This window comes from Hylaeus anthracinus, unplaced genomic scaffold (assembly GCF_026225885.1).
Source record: "Hylaeus anthracinus isolate JK02 unplaced genomic scaffold, UHH_iyHylAnth1.0_haploid 0, whole genome shotgun sequence".
NCBI lineage: Eukaryota > Metazoa > Arthropoda > Insecta > Hymenoptera > Colletidae > Hylaeus > Hylaeus anthracinus.
Window position 1 is genome coordinate 24,581,807 of NW_026533254.1, and position 17,891 is coordinate 24,599,697.

General features: G+C 35.4%; 6 protein-coding genes across 7 annotated transcripts; 5 read left to right on the forward strand and 1 right to left on the reverse strand.

Annotated features, from left to right (window-relative positions):
* The first annotated feature begins 3,752 nt into the window (after positions 1-3,752).
* On the forward strand, positions 3,753-5,871 carry LOC128893893 (uncharacterized). Its single transcript, XM_054155219.1, has 3 exons — positions 3,753-3,937; positions 5,243-5,384; positions 5,461-5,871. The coding sequence occupies exons 1-3, from the start codon at positions 3,790-3,792 to the stop codon at positions 5,804-5,806; spliced, it is 636 nt and encodes a 211-aa protein (XP_054011194.1). The 5' UTR covers positions 3,753-3,789; the 3' UTR covers positions 5,807-5,871.
* A 119-nt stretch (positions 5,872-5,990) lies between these two features.
* LOC128893820 (zinc finger HIT domain-containing protein 2) lies at positions 5,991-7,843 on the forward strand. The gene is made up of 5 exons (XM_054155067.1): positions 5,991-6,132; positions 6,227-6,521; positions 6,611-6,871; positions 6,943-7,146; positions 7,231-7,843. Exons 1-5 carry the CDS (start codon positions 6,083-6,085, stop codon positions 7,552-7,554), a joined length of 1,134 nt encoding a protein of 377 aa, XP_054011042.1. The 5' UTR covers positions 5,991-6,082; the 3' UTR covers positions 7,555-7,843.
* Positions 7,844-8,058: 215 nt separating this feature from the next.
* LOC128893928 (superoxide dismutase [Cu-Zn]) lies at positions 8,059-9,330 on the forward strand. The gene is made up of 4 exons (XM_054155268.1): positions 8,059-8,304; positions 8,382-8,478; positions 8,757-8,944; positions 9,034-9,330. The coding sequence occupies exons 1-4, from the start codon at positions 8,242-8,244 to the stop codon at positions 9,142-9,144; spliced, it is 459 nt and encodes a 152-aa protein (XP_054011243.1). The 5' UTR covers positions 8,059-8,241; the 3' UTR covers positions 9,145-9,330.
* A 149-nt stretch (positions 9,331-9,479) lies between these two features.
* On the forward strand, positions 9,480-12,445 carry LOC128893744 (BOS complex subunit NCLN). The gene is made up of 6 exons (XM_054154956.1): positions 9,480-10,530; positions 10,623-11,140; positions 11,225-11,434; positions 11,513-11,917; positions 12,002-12,222; positions 12,294-12,445. The coding sequence occupies exons 1-6, from the start codon at positions 10,356-10,358 to the stop codon at positions 12,430-12,432; spliced, it is 1,668 nt and encodes a 555-aa protein (XP_054010931.1). The 5' UTR covers positions 9,480-10,355; the 3' UTR covers positions 12,433-12,445.
* Positions 12,446-13,634: 1,189 nt separating this feature from the next.
* Positions 13,635-15,724, forward strand: LOC128893794 (2-amino-3-ketobutyrate coenzyme A ligase, mitochondrial). Its single transcript, XM_054155027.1, has 7 exons — positions 13,635-13,817; positions 13,901-14,106; positions 14,187-14,473; positions 14,540-14,746; positions 14,834-15,026; positions 15,238-15,415; positions 15,475-15,724. Exons 1-7 carry the CDS (start codon positions 13,796-13,798, stop codon positions 15,630-15,632), a joined length of 1,251 nt encoding a protein of 416 aa, XP_054011002.1. The 5' UTR covers positions 13,635-13,795; the 3' UTR covers positions 15,633-15,724.
* On the reverse strand, positions 15,689-17,561 carry LOC128893852 (ATPase ASNA1 homolog). Of its 2 annotated transcripts, none has more exons than XM_054155137.1 (6): positions 17,211-17,561; positions 16,917-17,125; positions 16,743-16,839; positions 16,514-16,664; positions 16,140-16,448; positions 15,689-16,066 (listed from the first exon to the last, which is right to left on the reverse strand). In XM_054155137.1, the coding sequence occupies exons 1-6, from the start codon at positions 17,330-17,332 to the stop codon at positions 15,947-15,949; spliced, it is 1,008 nt and encodes a 335-aa protein (XP_054011112.1). In that variant the 5' UTR covers positions 17,333-17,561; the 3' UTR covers positions 15,689-15,946. The 2 variants fall into 2 exon arrangements, with proteins under 2 accessions (XP_054011112.1, XP_054011102.1); XM_054155127.1 differs by having other exon boundaries at positions 16,743-16,845; positions 17,211-17,557.
* Between the last annotated feature and the right edge of the window lie 330 nt (positions 17,562-17,891).

Genomic DNA, 17,891 nt, shown 5'->3' on the forward strand with positions numbered 1-17,891 from the left:
CACACACACACACACACACACACACACACACACACACACACACACACCGACTCTCTAGTCGCGGAAACACTTGATTTCTTTCGAGCCCCGCAATCCTCGTTTGCCTTTCTATCGCGACAAGCAATCGACAATTCGATATTACACGTTCAGACGAGCTTTTAGCGAAGGTTACATTGTATCGAAGTAACGTAATAAGATTAGACTATTATTCTGTAGGTTAAAAGAAAGCAAAAAAAAAAAAAAACTAACAACTAGTATCGTTACGAGACGATCTAAAGATAGTGGCTAGAGAGTTTATCGAATTATTTTACCGACACTGATCTTTGTTAAGCGCTACACTATTGTTCGCAGAGTGATCCAGCGCGCTTGAGCGATAGCTGTTTGCAAGCAAAAACAAAAAAAAAAAAAAACGGAAATAAATACACGTGTATTCACGGTACATGTAAGTGTATATGCGCGCGTGTGTACAAAGATGCACTTCGTTTAGGCCAGCTCGTGGCTCGAGCAAATAATAATTCGCATAAGTCGGACGAGGGGTTTTAGTCGAAACTTACACCATCTGCAACTTGGCATTACACTCAAAGCTAGTTTACACCGAACGTTTCGAACGTTGTAATCGTTTTGCGTAACGAACTTGCGTTTGGATCATTTTAGCGCCGATCGGTGATCCTAACTATACAGGGTGTCCCAGAACTCCCGTAAGAGCCTAGCTGAGACGATTCTGAACAACAATTTCCTTTGCGAAAATGTCGGACGAGGCTTTGTTTTTGAATTATTAAGAAAAAACCACGGACCAATCGTAGCGCTCGAGTAGCGCGCGCTCAGCCGCGAGAACATAGGCTTGAGCCAGGGATTGGCTGCTCCAGGTCACGGCGGGCGTGGCCAGCTGAGCGGTGGTTTTTTTTTTTTAATAATTCAAAAACGGAGCCTCATCCCACATTTTTGCAAAGGTAATTGTTGTTCGGAATCGTCTCAGTTACCCCCCATTTCCGGCTCTTACACTAATTCTGGGACACCCTGTAGATCACGTTTATATCTTATTCGAACGATTGGATATGTAACGGGAACGTACAGCAATTTATTTCTGCGAGCAATTAACTTGCGACAAAATTACGGCTTGAACGATTACGTGCCGAGTTCAAACTTAAAGACCCGTCGAGCAAAAATTGAAATTGAACGTTATCATCGTTCGGTGTAAACTGTGTCACAATGAAAGTTCTCCATTCGTTATGTCGGAGTTATACAAAAGAAAGAACGAGACACGGGAGCGGACAAATTTTCGTAACGATCATCAATTAAACGCAAACGTTGGGTCCCACTTGACAAAGGAAAAACGATACAAAGAGAAAAAAAAAAGAATAAAAGAATTTTAAAAAAAAAAAGAAATAAAAGAAAGACAGAATCTAACGACGGAATACATACTTCTGGAGACACATACGTATACTTCCTGTTTCCGGTTCTCTAGCCTGCGGTTAAATATATTTTATTAAACGGTATAAAAAAAAAGAAAAAAAAGAAAAAAAAATAACAGAATTAACCGAGTAACGAGCATAAAAGTAAAGTTGCATGCATAATAGAGAGTAAACAATTAGTGGCCACGGATTATAAAGGCGCAATTGAATTTAAACGTGGAAGAAAAAAAAATGATAATGAAATAAAAACGCAGAAGATTAGTTCTTTTTCTAACGAGCGAATCATTTTTTAAGTGATTTGACACGTAGCTGGCTAATTAGAAGTTACATAACTGGCCAATATACTTTTATAAACTGTACAAAAATGGAAAAAAAGAAAAATAAGTATTCACGCGCGTTTAGACATCAGCACTTTTAAAATATACTTGCCATTACAAATGCCTTAGCAAAAAAAAAAAAAAAAAAATGAATAAAAACAAAACATTAACTGTACATTGAGGTACGCGGCGAGGAAGGTAAATATATAAGTATAATAAGTACACGCAATGTCATATACGAAACAAACAGACAAGCAAAGAAATAAATGAATAAATAAAACAGATTGACAAACGAGCCAAAAGCCAATGCACACATCAAAGATACATTTAGTAGCGAAAGGAAAATGAAAGATATACATACACATATACCTTATGTTTAAATACCGTCTATCTGTATAAAATGTACCCGCGGGCATCGTATCCTTGTATATTTTATACATTTAACGTATTGTTTAAAAGCAAGCAGCAAGTGGTTATAACGATTAATTAAAACAGAGAAGAAAATAAAAACAGTGTACATGAAACCTCTCAGAAGCGCACTAAAATAATAAAATTGAAAAAAAAAAAAAAAGAAAAAAGAAACGTAAGTGACGATGATGCAAAGTGAGAATATATTATTAAATGTATTTAGATTAAGATTGAATTTATTAGGGGACGAGAGAACGATCATTATCGTGTACATAAACATCGTTGGCAATATTCGACTTCGCCCGTCCATTTAGTTTCTAGACCACACGTCTCTACGATTGTTCCTTTCGAGCCAGCATCGAATAGGTCAGAAACGATTGAAATAATTTTGCGCCTGTAATTCTTGTTAATCAATCGTTAACACGTTGACATAATTTAGTCGAAGTGTTTTCTTCTCGGACAGAGAATAATTATAATATTTTAAAATATATCATTGGTTATGTTTAAGACACACTTCCAAGTACTCCATATTCATTTTCTTCTTCTTCGTTCTTCTTCATCTTCGCTCCCAGCTACTTTCCAAACGCTTTTCGAAGGCGAATATATTTAACGTGTCTTAGAAATCATTTTAAATTGAATTTATACAGAGGCACCGTGCTGTGCGTTGTAAATAATATAATAACGAACGAGAAATTCAAGTAACATTTCTTGACCTAACGTTTTCGAACGGGGTTGTTTATTAAACAAGTTTCTATAGTCCTCGAGCGCCTTCTAGTTTGGAAAACGCTGATCTTCATCATTATCTTTTTCATTTCCTTCGAGAACAACGGTTTGTTTACGGTAAACGATTGCTTGGTCACTGGTTTTTGTACGTGTGGTATTAAATACATCTTCTAGCGATGCAATAGCATTCAATCAAACTGAACTTATGAATGAAATCTGATAACACTGTACGGGGGATACAAGTAAAAATTTTAGATCGCTAAATACTCTTATGATGGTCTGTATGTATGAATCTATATTCCGTTTATTTTATTATTATACCAAGTAAGTCTCTTATCATCCACCTGTTATAATTTCTACTCTCTGCTTCTTATTTTATTTTCTACCCTGCTATCTCTTTTTCGGTAACGGTATGTATCATCGGTTCTCTCATTTAAACTTTGAAGAAAGAACGACTAAACATCGATTAATTTTCGTTAGTTTGGTATCTAGATTAAATCATAGTTACTAGTTAATTTACTCGCGTATACTTTGATTAAACGATGAAGGTAACTTCTACATCAATCCCCTCTAATGTAAATTTTTTATGAAACACTCAAGACTTCTGTTTTTAATTACTATCAAAGGGTATTATTGCTAATAAATAATTGTACAATATACGAACATCTTTACACGTATTTCAAATACTCACATTCTGTACAAAATTTATAACTATTAACTAATAAACAAATTTCGGCAATGAGTTAATTAAATTTAAATTGATTTTTACACTCTCGCCTCTATGTTTCGATATATTTAATACCCGTTGTGCTCGAAATTATAACGCGATTGTTAACGAAAGAAAAACTTGATAGAAACGTGTTTTTGAATTTTGAATTCGATTATCGATTGCTGATGATCGATTCATCGTACCATTCGAGATACCAAACATGGTGAACAATAACAGTGACGACTCGACGAGTTCGGAGGACGAAATATCGAAGAACGCGTTAAAGGAAGCGACGGATCATCAATTTTACAAAAATACTTCTTTGTCTACATCGATATCCAACAATTCTCAGAAGACAAATACACACGGTAAGTTTTATAACCTCACTTTCATTCGTGTTCCCTCTTCTGTTGTTATCAGGCCCTCAGGGGCTGTAGCGGTGTTTGTAGCTACAGTACAGGCTTAGCAACTCCGTGGTACCCGAGCTAGAGAGGGGCCAGCGGGCCCCAATAAATGAAAAGTAAAAGATACTGCAAACAGTATTAAAACAATCCAGGAGTCACGTAAGACGATGATAAGAAGAATGGAAATAAGGTAGTAATAAGTAAGCAGTAGTGCGATAACTTTGTATAATCAGTTACGCACCTTAAATACATGAATGAATGATACGACTCGGAACCATGTTTGATCTAAGGCCCTGCAATGCATTTGATATGGAAATCTCAGTTTCAAACATTAATGAGACTTCAAAAGTATGACTTCCTTTATGGAAAGGAAGATTGAGAGAAACGAACGTTTATGTGCCAAATTTAGATCATTTATAACGAGTTTAAAGGAGATGCTAGTGACTGGCAGGATTAAAAAGGGCCATAGCTCACTAAGCCGCTCAATGAGCGGATTTTAGTACCTGTGGCGTCATCGGTGGCGAAACGCCCAAGTTTGTAGTGAAAATAGTTCCCACAGTTGCTAGTAGATGGCGCCACTGCTGGCTTTAATCAGTAACATTTTATTTAACATAGTTGAATAATTAATACGATTCGGTACCTTTTAATACTACAATATACTACTTCATATGTCAAAATAATCATGTTTTTGAGTAGTTATTTAATAAAGCAGTAAATATCGTTCGTCTAGTCCAGTGGCGCCATCGGTGGCGAAACGCCCAAGTTTGTAGTGAAAATAGTTTCCACAGTTTCTAGTAGATGGCGCCACTCATTAAAATTATTTGATTAAATAAAATATTGTTAAAATAATCCAGGTTGGAGCAATAATTATTAGCACCTGAAATAACTTCGAAGCTATACGATGATATGAAGAATGGAAATAAGCTAGCAATAAGTAACCAGTGGTGCAATAACTTTGTATAATCAGTTACGCACTTTAAATACAAGAATGAATGTATTTATCAGGATTATGCACTATTTTGCTGGAATATTCAGTATTATACTATAATTTGCTATACTATACTGTGTATCGATATCGATAATTACGCTGAATATTGCTTTATGATGGTATTAGACTGTGTGTAACGCTGTATGATGTGGGCATATTCTGTATTTCTCAGTATTCTGACATATAATGCTGAAATATTCTTTCCTCGCTTTGAATTATAAACAATTTAAACAAACGAATTCTTTTCCTTATTTTAACTGCTACATTTTCTTTTATTTTAGATAATTCTGTACATACCAAAGATTCCACAACTCTTAAATCGTTAAGACAAAATTTAGAGCGGAAGGATCAATTCGAAAACTTTGGAGTGAGTCCATCGTTTCAGAATTATGTTGCTAAGAAACTTGACGAAGCAATAGAGAAGTATATGAACTAGAAATGTAATGATTTTGCTCCCCAGGTTTCATTTTTGTTGTGTATAATAATAAAACTTTCTCAGATCGATTAAACTAAAGAATAAAAAGACAAAAAATGGTCATTGTACGAATGACAAGGAAGCTGTAAGCAATAGCAGCGGTATAAAGCTGCTCAATTCTTCTGTGGATTTTCTAACGGATAAAGAAGAGGTTCAAGAACCTCAAAAAAAGAGGAAAATTCAAATGATAGAAGATGAAACGAATTTAGCAAAATGTAAAGAAGTTGCTGTAGATCCTGAAGCAATCTTAGCGAAGGCAGACACTAAAGTTTGGAAGTCCAAGCGAGAAGAACCTGAATTTAAATATAAAAAACTAAAGAATGGTACTTTAGTCGAAGAGACAGTCTCGTATTTTAGTAACTTAGGTTAAGACTCTCTTACTATTTTGCTCTATAAAAGGAATATAAATAAACAATTTTATATGTAAACCACGACCTTTGAAAATCTGATATTTGTTTCTTAAATGTATCATTAAAAATATTTTAATTATTAGCATACTTACATATGTGAAGTCGCTTAGAGTATGAACAGAAAAAGGTTATCGCAACACGTGAAAGGTCTCGCGCGAATAAAATTGATTAAATTCCTACACTAACATAAAAATTGTATCGATTATTAAGATTTCTCAAATATATTTAATAAAAACATGGACAGTCCAGGATCAAGCACGACAAATACGGATAATCTTTGCAAATTGTATGTAACGTTAGACCTAACCTTAAAATTTGTGTTCGTAAACAATGCTTGATTTTGCATTGTGGTAAATAACTTTTGAAAATTTTGATTCTAGATGCAATACGCGTGCTAGAAAATACGTCTGTCCACGATGTGGAGTAGGATATTGTAATATCGACTGTTACAAGTCTGAAGTTCACTTAGAATGTTCGGAAAGTTTTTATCAGCAATGCGTGGAAGAAGAATTAAAATCTTACGAGAATGACCCAGAAGACAGAAAGAAAATGGTTGAAATTCTCAAGAGAGTACACCAGCAAACTTTGGAAAACGTTGATTTAGAAACTGATGATATACGCGATGAGGAGGAAGTAGAACCAGAAGAACAGTTAGACTCAGATGATGAGGAAGATGTAAATAAAAATTGTTATTTGTATCGATCTTTAATAATGTTTTTCTCCACTGTTTTCTTTTTCAGGTGTTTGACTAATATATTTTTTAGGTGCCAGACTTAGAAAATCGATTACGAAATGTGAACTTAAATAATGCAGACGAAGTGTGGTCTGCTCTAACCGATGCTGAAAGACAAGAATTCGAAGCATTAGTAAAGAATGGTGAAATAGAAAAGTTGCTACCTGATTGGATTCCATGGTGGACTTATCACATTAAAAAGAAATTGGTACAAGAAATAGACCAAGAAGATGACGAACAAAGAATACAAGTCCCTCCTTTGATAGATGTTCCAATATTTAATGAGTTACAAGTAATTTATCTATTTCTTTTGATATAATAAATTCAGTATAGACAAGGGAAGTAATACTTTATATTTTACAGAAAGCCTCTCCGAATGTTCATTTTAATCTAATAAACGTGGTCTATGCATACGCGTACATAGCAAATTACTACAATGGCGATTATTTAAACTGTCCTATAGAAGCTACAGTCGTTTTTCTCGATCTCTCCGATAATATGAAACAAAACAAAGTATATGAAAATGCTGAATCAGCAGTAGCTTCGGTTGTTTGCAATATTATTAACGTATGTACTATTGAGTTTGATACTTCTACTTTATACATTGTTTTATGTATAGATTTAAAAAAAAAACACTATTATCATTTTCAGTGCAATTGGTTGCCCCAAGACGAACTAACCATATCAGCTTTCAAAGAAGCTGCAGATATGATAATGCAAGGACCCGAAGAAAACAACAAATATTTTTATATCGCTATAGCCCTCTCTGAATTGCACAGATTATTTACAGAAGCAAAAACCGAAATATCCAAGCATAAAAGTAAAACTGGAACCAAAGAGTTCTCGAAAATGTTTGTGCAAAAGTATAACATGCATAATATAAATCTGACAAAAAAGATTCTTCTTCTGTACTGCAAAAAATTGGAGTACTATTTATCGTGGATTAAAAATAGCCACCTTGGAATGTGTACATAAATAAATATAAATAATATATTTGTGACATAACGTATTTATTATACTAGGCATGCTTAGTATAATAAATAGTTTGTGCAAGTATTCATAGGAACGATCAATTTGACATGTTAATAAATATATTTTAATATTATAAGTCAAAGAATCGTAATAATTATGCATTTATACAAAATAAACAATTATTGTTTAAAATTTACCAGTGGCGCCATCCAATAACAACACTGAGAATTACTTTTATTACAAACTTGAGTGTTTTTCCACTGATGGCGCCACTAGTACCGCTCACAGAGCAGCTCAGTGAGCGATGGGCTTTTTGAATACATCCAATAGCAATCCCCTGAGAATCACTAAATAAGAATCGGTACGCGCCACCTCGAGCACGAAGCGTAAACCAAATGATTTAATGTTTTTTTTCATGAAATTCTTGATGATTTCTGCACTTGACCTTGATCTTAGTGCATTGATGTTCAATTGATCGCGGGCTCCGTGAATTACGCCATTATACACTTCGTGAACGTTAAGAATCGCCGTTTTATCAGCACGAAAGTCTGTGAAACGATACACGACAGTGTGTTCGTGCTCGTGATTCAGCAAAACGATAATTGCACCTTATAAATTGTCGGTGGTCGGTGCGGGAGAGCTTCATTCTTATTGCGATTGTCGTTCCGTTCAGTCGAGAATCTTCTGAAAATGGTCAAAGCCGTGTGCGTTCTTCAGGGTGATGCCAAAGGCACTCTAGTCTTTGAACAAGCGGTAAGCGATTCTTCAAGAACGTTTCATGCTACGATCTGCATCCATATTTATTTTTCATAACGAGAACTATTAAATAGGATGCTTCGGGCCCGGTGAAGGTCACTGGTCAGGTTTCTGGCTTGCAAAAAGGATTGCATGGTTTCCACATTCACGAATTCGGCGATAACACTAACGGTACGTGTTACTTAATTATTATAAAAATCTTCGAATTGGTCAACTATTTCGATGACGCTTGGAGGAGGTGAATTTAGAGGTCAACAGATAATAACAAATTCAAATTACTTTTATTCGATGAGAATGCACAATTTAGAAGCTTAGTAACGCTTGTATTATTCAGTTTCCTAGGTAATTGAATTCTAATTCTCAAATTCTAGCGTTTCGTAATTTTATTGACCTCCCAATCGTGATGTCAATTTTTACTCCCTCTATTATCGTTATTATAAATTGAACAGGTTGTACGAGTGCTGGCCCACACTTCAATCCTCTAGGAAAGGATCACGGTGCACCAGATGCAGCCGTACGTCACGTTGGAGACTTGGGAAATGTTGAGGCAGGTGCCGATGGAGTGGCAAATGTTAACATAACAGACAAAATGATCCAACTTCAGGGACCGAACAATATAATCGGCAGAACCCTGGTGGTAAGAAGCTGCACGATGATGTTTACTTGAATTGCTGTAATCTTATTGTAAATTTGATTTTATGTATGTTGTTTTCTTTGTGATAACAGGTCCATGCCGACCCTGATGATCTTGGCAAAGGTGGACACGAGTTATCAAAAACAACTGGAAACGCTGGTGCCCGCCTCGCCTGCGGCGTTGTCGGCATTGCGAAAGCCTAAATACATACATTTTCATCCGATACTAATAAAATTACAAAACTATTAGAATTATGATATTATGACTGTTACAGTTGGAATATCAGCTCGAATATCATTCCTGATTTTCCACGATAGAAATATGTTATATGTATTATAATCTTTGGTACAGTGATGTTGAATCTTCAATAAAGTACATAGTACAGTGTATTTGTAAACTGATTATGTGGTTACATACAAGCTTCCATAAATTTTAATTGGTTTTACAGCTGTTAATATTATCGTACTCGTTGCATACAAGACTATAACAATTACTAGGAACAAACGCTAATTACGTTTTTTATATCTTCATATTGATTAAGAGTAACTTAAAGATGACCCATATATCTGTTGAACACTTTCTGTTTAATGAACAAATAAGAGTTGTTATCTCGTGATATTGTATCATTCGTTCATAATAGCCTTGTATTGACTTATAAACAAATCGTTTAAATGGTATCATTTTGTAAATTATGAAAGTGCTATTAACTGCATCAACTTGAATAGGAATCGATGTTTGACCGTAATTAATTTCATGATAAGAAATATTTATGTCCGATTACTAACGTGGAAAAAATATGTTTTAAGTACGCTATAACCCCAAATTTATACTTTCGAACAACACAAATAAGTATTATCTGATAACAAGTTGTACATGCAGTTAATCGTACGTTCTGCTGGCCAGTAAATATAAATAAATATCTCTACTGGTCTCTACCACAGTTCACAGGACATAATAAATATAAAAAAAGTTTGTTATATGAATGTATATGTATATTTATATTTTTCAGTAAACCAGGGAATGTGCAGACACAGTTCAAAGAATTTTCGTTGTTTATTACAGTTTTATAATTTTTCGAACTGTGCACTTTCTCTAATTTACTTTATTTAGTCGTTCAAAGCAATTTGAAATACCCGCCTCTATACACGCGCATGGGCTCCTTTGCTTTAACTGTAAGTAAAAGACGCCATCATGCTATAAATGGTTTAGAGGTTCGGAAACAATACTCTAGAGTACTCTAGTGATGTGCAACGTAGTGTTTCATTGGATCTAAGCTCTATTCTATTATTTTTGTATACTTAATCTATGGTAGAAGACAAGTCGAGCTCGAGCATAGTTCGTCGCGTGGTATATCGTGGTATAATAGGTCAATGGAAATAATTCGGAGCGTATAGTCTGACTGAAATTTGAAAGAATGTGGCTGGAAGAATGCGACAGTTTCGCGGAATTGTGTCGAGGATATCTACCGTACTATTTATTAATAATTCTACCAATCTTCATTATTATTTCTCCGGTTAATCCAGTCGCGGCATCGCATGAATTCCCTGTATATCGTATGCACCAGTATGACTTGCACGGTGAACCTCACGGTACCAAAATTCTTGCAATTTACACGACTATCCTTCAACCAGGACGATTGACGTCGTCACGTTTGAGTTATAAGATAGAATTTTTCATTTAGGTTGCCGCAGTGCCCCTATTTCCTTGGAGGCGAGATCTCTTACCGGGTGGAGCACTTCTAGACACTGCGTGATTACCAAAGCCTTGGATCTTACGCCGACTCTTTTCTACTCCATCAAGCAGAAAGCGGGAGCCTTGATCGTAGTTCTACCAGAAAAAATTGCTGAATTGACGGAGGAGGAGAAACAGCATATCATGAGTCTGGAAGAGTCTATGATGTTCGGACCTGAAACAACCATACCGGTATATTTCGCTTCGTGGCATCCGGATCTTCAGACTATTTTAGACGACCTCGCCAATGGATTTATCACGGATGAAAAAGCTGGTTCTGCTGCAGAGGCAATCTTTAATTCTATATCTGCCAGTGGTTACCAAGTGGTGGTACCCACTGGACAGGCATTGGCTAAGACGGATGTTAAAGTAGCTACTTTGCATGGAAAGTTAAGTGGCACCAGGGCAGAGGACAAACTGCCCACGATTGCCTTGGTAACCCATTACGATAGCACAGGGGTTGCACCCGTAAGTGGATATTTGAATATAGATTTCGTATTAAATATAATTGCTAAAAATCTGAAAAATGTATATTCTATTATTATCAAACAGGAATTGTCGTTTGGGGCAGAAAGTAATGCATCCGGAATGGCTATGTTGTTAGAAATAGCCCGATTGTTCTCTACGTTATACTCTACTAGCAGATCAAGGCCACAATACAACCTTGTCTTTATAGTAACCGGAGCTGGAAAGCTTAATTACCAAGGCAGTAAAAAGTGGTTAGAGGATCAGCTAGATGGTCTCGAAGGCTCCATAATACAAGTAATACATACTTCAAAAAATTTCGTATTTGATTCATTCCAAATTTTAATAATTTAATTTATAACATTGTTTTAATAGGATGCAGCTTATGTCGTTTGCTTCGATACGGTGTCTACCAGCAATAATATTTACGTGCACGTTTCGAAACCGCCGAAAGAAAATTCTACGGGTGGTCTCTTTTACAAAGAACTTAAAGCCGTATCTGACTCGTTGAACGGCACCACCGTCGAAGGTGTACACAAAAAAATAAATCTGGCTGACAAATCGCTGGCTTGGGAACACGAGAGATACAGCATGCGAAGATTGCCAGCGACGACTTTATCTACTTTAAAGAGCCACGAAGATCCGATTAGAACGACAATCTTAGATTTAATGCAAACAGAACAAATAGATAGGTTGCACAAACACACTCAAGTAGTCGCGGAAGCGTTAGCGAGACATATATATAATTTGAGTTCTAGTCAAATTTTCACAGATTCACTGGTACGCTCGTTTTCCTTATTTTAAGATACAAAGGAATACGTTAATTAATCATTAGTATTCTAATATTGTTTAATGTTTTTGCAGGATGTATCGAAAGAATCATTATCTCTATGGTTTAGTTACTTAGCGTCTCAACCAAGGGCAGCTCCCTTATTGGCAGACAAACATAACACGTTAATAGGAACGCTGAAGGAGACGATGGCTCGGTATCTTGGAGATGTTAAAGTTACCTTGCATAGTCCTGACAAACAGGATCCAGAATTCGTATTTTACGATGTAACGAAAGCTACCCTGAACGTATACAGGTAAATATTGAAATTTTTTGTATTAATATCGACAGTGATCCCTGTAGATAATGTAATTTATTACGTTTCAGTGTAAAACCCGCTGTATTCGATCTCTTTCTCACAATTGCCATCATTGTATACTTGGGGATACTTTACGTAATCATACACAATTTCCCGCGCGCGTATTCTGTAGTGACTCACTTCTCGGTCAAAAATAAAACATCGTGAAATTGTTATCGAATGTTGAAATTTCTTTATTGCATTGTTAAAAAAAAAAAACTCGCTATAGATTTTTTTTAACGAGTCTTAATATATATAACAAGCATCGTAGGTAAAAATTGAAGGTCGAACAGAGTTACATGTTAATCCTGAATTAATAACTACCATTCTACGTCTTACCCAAATCTTTAATCGTAAATATCTATATTACTATATTTCGTCCTACTTCTTCTTCCAATAATAATTAGCGCGAATAGTAGCACGAACATTCGATACGATCAGCAGAAGAATCTATACTATGGATTACATCTAAATAATTTATTGTTTGTGGCTTTACGATACATTATTCTGTAAGATTACGTGATAATTAAGACCAAGTTACGACAGACCAAATAGTGAGATTTCAGAATGCAATTTATGATAAAAAACAAGACTGGCAGATTTAAGCATAATTGCAAATAAATACAGAACTTTTAATGTAACGATGTATTTAGTAATAAAAGTAACGATTCCAAACCTTGTATAGAATAATAGCTAGTTTTATTCGGATGCATTCTAATCGATTCATTTGATATATCTGCTGAAAAAATTGTTGCTCTGTTTATGACGTAATATATAATATTCGTATTGTACATGTTAGGCTGCTGCATAAGTTCTGTCCACCTTAAATAGTAAATTAAATACAAAATTTAATTTCAGTTTTATGGTTATGAACGAATAGAATTTTTGGAGCAACCTAATAATATCGCTTTGAATAATAATACATTACATCGCGTACGAATCAATAGTATAGGACGATGATAAACGTAGCAATATTGTATAATAGGAACAAATTTTAAAGAAACAAATTTCCAAGAAAACGTGAAAAGTTAATAGTCGAATACTATTACGATGTTGCAAAATGTATGCTTGTAATGAACATATTTACCAGATGGAGTAAGGAAATTTAGAAAATAATCTATCGATTAAGTTATCGTAATAAATATTTACTGATAATTATTTAAATAAAATTACAAGAAGGAAATGTAAGAAGAGTGTAAAATAAATGTCATGGAAATTGAGTATCCCGACTTCTGGTAAAAGTATCGTTTAATATTACTTAAATATTAAATTTATATTTGCGGTAGATGTAATTATTCTTGGTCTTATAATTTTATGAAATATATTTCAACGAGTTATTGCGTGATATGAATGTTTGTTTCTTTTGGAACGTTGTGCGTATAATTCGTAGTAAAACAAGAACATGTCAACCTTGAAAATCATTATACTACTAAACAGGTTTGACTAGTTCATCATTCTCCACTTTCTATAGAATCAGATATCATTCGGTATTCGTCGAGGTATACTATACACTGCAAAGTGCTTCAAGAATATGAATTCCATTTGTCCAAAAAGTATTTTTCCGTACTTTTAAATGTTACTGCTTCGAGAACGTTTGTTGAAAAGTACTTTATTCGATTACTCAACTTTTTAACAGGTTTGAAAATTAAGCAGCAGAGATGGGCGCTACAGAAGAGTATGAGTTCCTTGGTGGAATGCGTAAGTTCAGAATTAAAAGCGATTAAAGCAGCTGGTACATGGAAAAACGAACGAGTAATTGCATCGCCACAGCGCACACGAATTGTGCTAACAAACGGAGTAGAAGCTCTTAATTTTTGCGCGAACAATTACTTGGGCTTGTCTGTAAGTACAAAAATTGGATAAAAACATTAAATTTAGTTGAATGAATTTATATATCATATTAATTAATTATTTATATTTAGGATAATACAGAAGTAATTTCAGCAGCAAAGATTGCTCTGGATAAGTATGGAGCTGGTTTGAGTTCCGTAAGATTTATATGCGGCACTCAAGAAATTCATGTAGAATTAGAAAAGAAAATTGCTAAATTTCATGGCAGAGAAGATGCTATCCTGTATGCTTCTTGCTTCGATGCGAATGCTGGACTCTTTGAAACTTTGTTAACACCTGAAGATGCAATATTGAGCGATGAACTAAATCATGCCTCTATTATCGATGGTATTAGACTATGTAAAGCAAAGAAACACAGGTGAGAAACACAAAGAAATATAAATGCTTGCTATTCTGTAGTTCTGATTCAATATTCCCCGTGAAGGTACAAACACAGAAACATGACAGATTTAGAAAATAAGCTGCAAGAGTGTATGTCTTCGCGCTTGCGTCTGATTGCAACCGACGGTGTTTTTTCTATGGATGGAACTGTGGCACCATTACCAAAAATACTGGAGCTTGCACAAAAATACAACGCCCTTACTTTTGTCGACGACTGTCATGCTACTGGCTTTTTTGGATCAACTGGAAGGTGATCATGTTATTATAATGTTACTGTATAATTCGTAAAAATCCAAAATTCTTAGGAACAGTAATGTTTGTAGTTATTTAATTGTAGAGGCATAGAAGATTATTTCAATATGTTGGGCAGCATCGATATCATTAATTCTACGTTAGGCAAAGCTCTTGGCGGAGCAGCGGGTGGTTACACAACCAGTAAAAAAGAGCTGGTTAATTTATTAAGACAACGCAGCAGGCCATACTTATTTTCAAATTCGTTACCTCCTCCCGTAGTCGCATCGGCAAGTAAGGTATGTTAAAAAGAATATTTCAATAACAACTAATGAGCGAATAAAGAAAATTAGAAGTCTTTTATAGAGTAATGTTATGTTATGCTAGAATTCTAATTCGTATCAACGATTTTTTCCATTCATAATCACTGTATATATAGCGAATACAGTGAATTCTTGAATTGTATTAATTATAAGAATTAATCGATTACTTCCCAATTTTGGTACGTAGGTGATGGATCTAATAACAGATTCGACAGAATTTCTGGATCAACTGAGGAACAACACTGATCTGTTTCGAAACAGTATGAAAGCATCGGGCTTTACGATCGCTGGTGATGACCATCCTATCTGTCCTGTAATGATAGGCGATGCGAGACTAGCCACTGAATTCGCTGATAAGATGATCGGTAGGTATTTTACGATAAATATTAAAGAGATTCTAATCTACAAAACTGTCTTTTTACAGAAAAAGGAATTTACGTGATCGGTTTCAGTTATCCTGTAGTACCGAAAGATAAAGCTAGGATACGCGTTCAAATCAGCGCTGCGCATACACAAAACGACATACAACACGCTATAAATGCATTCGTACAAACCGGAAAAGAACTCGGAGTCATTGCCTGATATCGTTTTAATTCACATTTTTAAAAATAAAAAGTAAAAATAACGTGACAAAAACGTGATGATAAAATAAGGAGTGTTATTGTTTTTTACAATTATTGCTTTATGGAATTTGTATAAAAAAAAATATACAGCGCGTCAATTAATTTTCGATAATGTTTGACGTACACGGACACCAAAGCGAAATTTTTACATGCAGAAAAAAAGTATTAAATATTACCTTTCATACAAATTTCACAGTGTATAAGGCTTTTTTAGTTTACAAAAACTTTTGATTATACGTAATGTTATATATTCTTATTAAACATTAATCGTAATTAAGGTTTGTATGGCTTGACAAGATTTTCAGAAAACTCTTTGACTTGTTGGACTCCACGAACTTCTCTATCTAATAAAGGAAGTCGTGTTATATGAAAATCTTCGTACAAATCCATTATCTGAAAGAACGAGCGTGTAATTATATTACAGTAGTTACAAATTTAATTATAAGTAAGATATATTTTAATCTACCTGTTCTAAATATTTGTTCTGTATTTTATGCCTCGCAAGGCACAGTCTACAAGGTGCGTCACCTTCTTTCAAAAATAACAGCTGGTTCACTATAATATTGTGGGTGTCGATACCGCATTTTGTCAATTCCTGTACAAGCCTCTCAGTTTCATAAAGCGACAAAAATTCAGCTATGCACACGCAAACAAATGTCGTCTGATCAGGGTTTCTGAATTGTTCATTGACCTGTCGAATAACCGCGAACATTTCCTCTACTTTATTCGAGAATGTATCTACATTAAAATCCGTTATACCGAACATGTTGCTTATCTGTAATTAGAATTATTTTTATTATTAACAGTAAGAATACAAATGTAAGCGCTATCGTTTCGTACTTGCGTAATGAAAGGATTCATCTTCATCTTCAAAAACATTAGTTTCCCGAGACCTTTTTCCAAAATTTGTGGGAACGAGAGTAGCCTTAAAGTATGCCCGGTAGGGGCAGTGTCGAAGACAACAACAGAAAAATTCATTCCTTTGACCAGCCTGAAATTACAGATGAACATCGTACAGTTTATTATATACAGATGTTAATTAGAATAAGGAGAATAATTTGACGCTAACTTCATAACTTCTACGTAACTCATCGCCTCGTCTATACCAGGGAAGGCTCCAACAATTTCTTGCATCACGCTTCTACTCAATTTCATCGCTACTCCACCTGAAACTAACGTACAAAGAGGGAATGTTTATACATTATCAAACAAAGAGGGAAGTGCCAGCATTAATGGAGCTTACCTGCTTCGCTTTCAAAGTATTCTTCAGGCAACTCAGTGACGCCAACATTAGGATCGATTTCCATGGCGAATAAATTATCGAATCCTTTCACCTTCGTCGGAACTTTGCTGAATTTCTGATCGAACGCATCGGAGATGTTATGCGCGGGATCGGTCGAGATGATGAGTACATTTTCCCTCACTTTCGACAATTGGACAGCCAACGAACAACTACGAAAAAGAGCGAATTGTTAATCGCGATGATTTGTACAAATTGTTACGACAAAGAAATGATTCTCTCGCAGGTTATAATTACCTGCAGGTCGTTTTACCGACTCCACCTTTGCCACCGACGAATATCCATCGCAAAGACTGCTGTTCGATCACGTTTCTAATGGAGGGTTCGTACTCGATCGGTTCGCTGTCATTCATACTCATATTCACCGAAACTCGATTCACTACTCGTCGCTGTTACGAGGGAGAGAGCAGGAGAGACGTGGAAATCACACCACGTCAACCATCGAATGCGTAAAAGCAAAATGGAATACGTAGAAAATGTAGACTACAACTACACGACTACATGGGTTCGGACGAAAGCCATCGATGTTACGCTATCGATATGTCGCTGGCATGAAGACTGTATAAGGATAAAGAGTACTAACTGTGTAGTGTAAAAATGATATCAAAATCCCGAGCTTAAAGTTATAAATACAGGGTGTCCCAAAAATGTTGTAACACCTTGAAAGGGGAGCTATTAAGAGAAAACCCCGACCAATCAGAGCGCGCGTATACCGTTGGAGCGCCCGCGGTAGCGTATGAGCGCAGCCGCCTATCGCGTAGCCACGCTCAACCGGCATATTCACGCTCTGCTTGGTCAGGGTTTTCGATTAATATCTTCTTAATGAAGCCTCGGACAACATTTTCGCTAAGGAAAAAGTTGTTTCAAATCACCTCCCGAACCACCCCTTTCAAGGTGTTACAACATTTTTGGAACACC